At 43.5% G+C, this 3,589-nt stretch overlaps 1 protein-coding gene across 1 annotated transcript; it reads left to right on the top strand.

Moving 5' to 3' along the window:
• Positions 1-227: 227 nt before the first annotated feature.
• Positions 228-1,865, top strand: LOC106098086 (general transcription factor II-I repeat domain-containing protein 2). Its single transcript, XM_013270318.2, has one exon. It carries the CDS (start codon positions 228-230, stop codon positions 1,863-1,865), a length of 1,638 nt encoding a protein of 545 aa, XP_013125772.2.
• The last annotated feature ends 1,724 nt before the right edge of the window (positions 1,866-3,589 follow it).

Genomic DNA, 3,589 nt, shown 5'->3' on the forward strand with positions numbered 1-3,589 from the left:
GAGCAAGTTCGCCCTTAAAATGGCAGGGAAAAAATGCACAGAAAAAGTAAATATGACGATGAACACAGGACGTTTTTAACAGAGTGGGAGAGTTTATATTTTTTTGTTGAACGCAATGGCAAGCCATTCTGCCTTATGTGTCAGACGTCATTAGCACATTTCAAAGCTTCAAATCTTCAGCGCCACTTCAGCTCACTCCATGCTAACATCGACCAGGAATTTCCAAAATGACTGAACTTCGCAAGCACGAGTTGGCCACTTTGAAAAGTCAGGCAGAAAAGCAGATACAGTTTTTCCAAAAATTTACGAAGCGGTCAGAGACCATAACGCTCGCATCCTATCAGCTGGCTTGGAACATTGCACGGGCTAAAAAGCCATACAATGAAGGGGAGTTCGTTAAAAAATGCCTCAGTGACGTTGTTGAAATCTTGTCTCCTGAAAACGACAAATTAAAACGCATGGTATCAGACGTCCAACTGTCCCGCCACGCTGTTGAACACAGAATATCGGACATTAACACGGCTATTGAATCACAGTTGCACTCTGACCTTGAAGCATGTGAGTATTTTAGTGTCGCATTGGATGAGAGTTGTGATATACAAGACAAGCCTCAGTTGGCAATATTTGCACGGTCTGTGTCAAACGATTGTGTGATCAAAGAACTCCTGGATATTGTGCCATTAAAAGACAGAACCCGTGGCATAGATGTGAAAGAAACCATGATGGCTGCATTTGAAAAGGCAAATCTGCCCATAACGAAATTAACTGCAATAGCCACGGATGGAGCACCAGCCATGATGGGATCTGTGAACGGGCTTGTGGGGCTGTGCAAAGCTGACCAAACTATTCCTGACTTTTGGAATTTCCACTGCATCATCCACATGGAGCAACTCGTGTCTAAATCATTGAATTTAGATAACGTCATGAAGCCTGTGATGGAAATCGTCAACTATATCCGCACACATGCGCTTAACCACAGGCAATTTAAGAATCTCATCGCTGAGCTGGACCAAGGGCTTCCGGGTGACCTGCCGCTGCACTGCACTGTGAGGTGGCTGTCAAAAGGCCAGGTACTCTCTCGCTTCTTTGAGCTTTTGGATGCCGTGAAACTGTTTATGGAAGAGAAGGACAAGAACTGTCCCGTGCTCTCGGACCTCAAGTGGATTATGGATCTGGCCTTTTTGGTCGACATGCTGTGTCACTTGGACAGACTGAACCTGACCGTGCAGGGTAAGTTAAAAATGCTGCCTGACCTGGTGCAAGGTGTGTTTGCGTTTGTCAACAAACTGAAGCTGTTCAAGGCACATATTCAAAAGGTACATTTAACGCATTTTCCCACACTGCTAAAAGCCAGCGGGCAAGTCGCCAGCCCTGCCCTGAGTAAGCAAAGAGCCAGATATGCAACGCTGATTGAAAACTTGCACGAAAGCTTTGTGACCCGGTTCCATGATCTACAATTGAAAAGGCCACAGATTACGTTCCTCGTCGACCCATTTAATGCAGAGACCGGCTGTTTGAAAGTCCCGCTAGTCACAGATGAAGCTGCGGCTGAGTTGGAGATGATCGATCTTTGTGAGGAGGACCAATTGAAACCTGCTTTAAGGGAAGGGACCATTGAGTTCTGGAAAAGTGTGCCAATGGAAAAATACCCCAATGTCAAACGGGCTGCGCTTAAGATACTGTCAATGTTTGGGTCAACATACGTCTGCGAGTCTGTGTTTTCTACCCTAAAACATGTGAAATCAAAGCATCGATCTGTTCTGACTGACACTCATGTGAAAGAATTGCTTCGAGTGGCAACAACGGAATACAAGCCAGATTTGAAGAGGATTGTTCCAGGCAAGGAATGCCAGAAGTCCCACTAAACAACATGCATTGTAAAAGAAAAATGCTGTTGTAGATTATTATATTTTTGTTTGTGGACTTGGTTGAACTGAGAGTTTGTGTGTGTGGGAAACAGTGCACACAATGTTCATTGTTGAAAATGACTGGCCTGTGGTTTTAGTACTGTAGGAGTCCATTTCTGTCATTATCATGTTGGTGTGTGACATTTACAATAAATCTGGCTGAGCAGAGATGTGTGTATTTTTTGTGCGTGTGTGTGTGTGAGAGAGAGGGAGGAAAGGATGGGTGATGTTCATGTGTGCCCATGCGTATGATGTGGCTCTTTGCGGTAACACAGTAAAAAAAGTGGCTCTTGGTCTCTGACTGGTTGGCCACCCCTGCTCTACCCCGTTTGTACATACATGTGCTGGGGTTAGGTAGTTGCCGGCGCCAGGTACTCGCCAGTACCAGCCTGTTACAATGGTAAGGTCTCTCTAAACCAGGGGTAGGCAACTCCAGGCTTCGAGTGCCGGTGTCCTGCCGGTTTTAGATGTGTCCTTGATCCATCACAGCTGATTTAAATGACCAAATTACATCCTCCACATGTCTTGAAGTTCTCGAGAGGCCTGGTAATGAACTAATCATTTGATTCAGCTGTGTTGACACAGGGTGAGATCTAAAACCTGCAGGACACCGGCACTCGAGGCCTGGAGTTGGAGACCCCTGCTCTAAACAGATGCACGGAGAGCAGCATACTCGGCTGTAATGGCTGCTGCTGCACTCACCCTAGGAGACTCTCCAACTACTACAATAATAGGACGACACCCCCTAGCAGTGCTATACCATAATAAGGTTGTTGCAAGATGCCACCAGAACAGAGTCTGATGTAGGGAAGCCAGGACTATATTCCTACAGTATTCCTACTAAAGCAGAGTTGGTGCTTGTAGAACTGAACCACACACACACACACACCAAAACAAACAAACAAACAAAACAGACAAGGTACAGCTTTAAACTGCACTTCATTTCAACGGCAGAAATGGTAACACTAATCAACAAACTGTCAATTGTTCTTCTTTATGAGTTAATACAATAAAAGGGAAACACCATCCTCTCATGTAGCTGCCTGTTTAGTCTAGAGCACAGTGTGGTTAAGTCAAGTCTACACTGTCTACAAGTGAAGTGCAGTCTTACAGTGGTATTACTAGGTAGTCATCCCTTTGAATCGAAATTTTCCCATCAGATAAAACTTTAAGTGTCTTACTTTTTTCCTTTCTCATGCAATACACAGTCTGGGTGCTCAGCTAGATAGTCTGAGTTGTGCACTGTACAGAGAGATGGACTCTTTGAGCAGAATTCTTGAGCAAGAGAGCTCTGAAAGACCTCTGAAGGCATAGCTGTCTGTATCATTTTGGAGGGGAGGGGTTGGCTTGTTATTATTTTTTTAAAGTGCAGAGAACTATGAAACGTTGGTAAATCTTGCGCCACATTCACGTGAACTGAAGCGTGATGATTACTGTTGTGAGTGACTTGTGTCCAAGCTAAAAGCAACATGTTTTGTGATTTTTTTTAAAAAGCCCATACTGTAAAATTAATACTGAATAAAAGAATAGATACACACAGCTTAGCCAATTTAAATTATAACATGATTATTTTCATGTTAAAAATTCCCTTCTTAATACTGCATGTAATTCAGGGATTTATTAAATGTCGGAAGAAGAATTTTAAGTGAAAAAAAATAAATAAATGTTCATCTTTTAATTCA

This window comes from Oreochromis niloticus, linkage group LG2 (genome assembly GCF_001858045.2).
Source record: "Oreochromis niloticus isolate F11D_XX linkage group LG2, O_niloticus_UMD_NMBU, whole genome shotgun sequence".
Classification (NCBI taxonomy): domain Eukaryota; kingdom Metazoa; phylum Chordata; class Actinopteri; order Cichliformes; family Cichlidae; genus Oreochromis; species Oreochromis niloticus.

Excerpts from the sequence above, each read along its gene's own strand:
- LOC106098086 (XM_013270318.2), top strand. The coding sequence starts at position 228 with ATGACTGAACTTCGCAAGCACGAGTTGGCCACTTTGAAAAGTCAGGCA.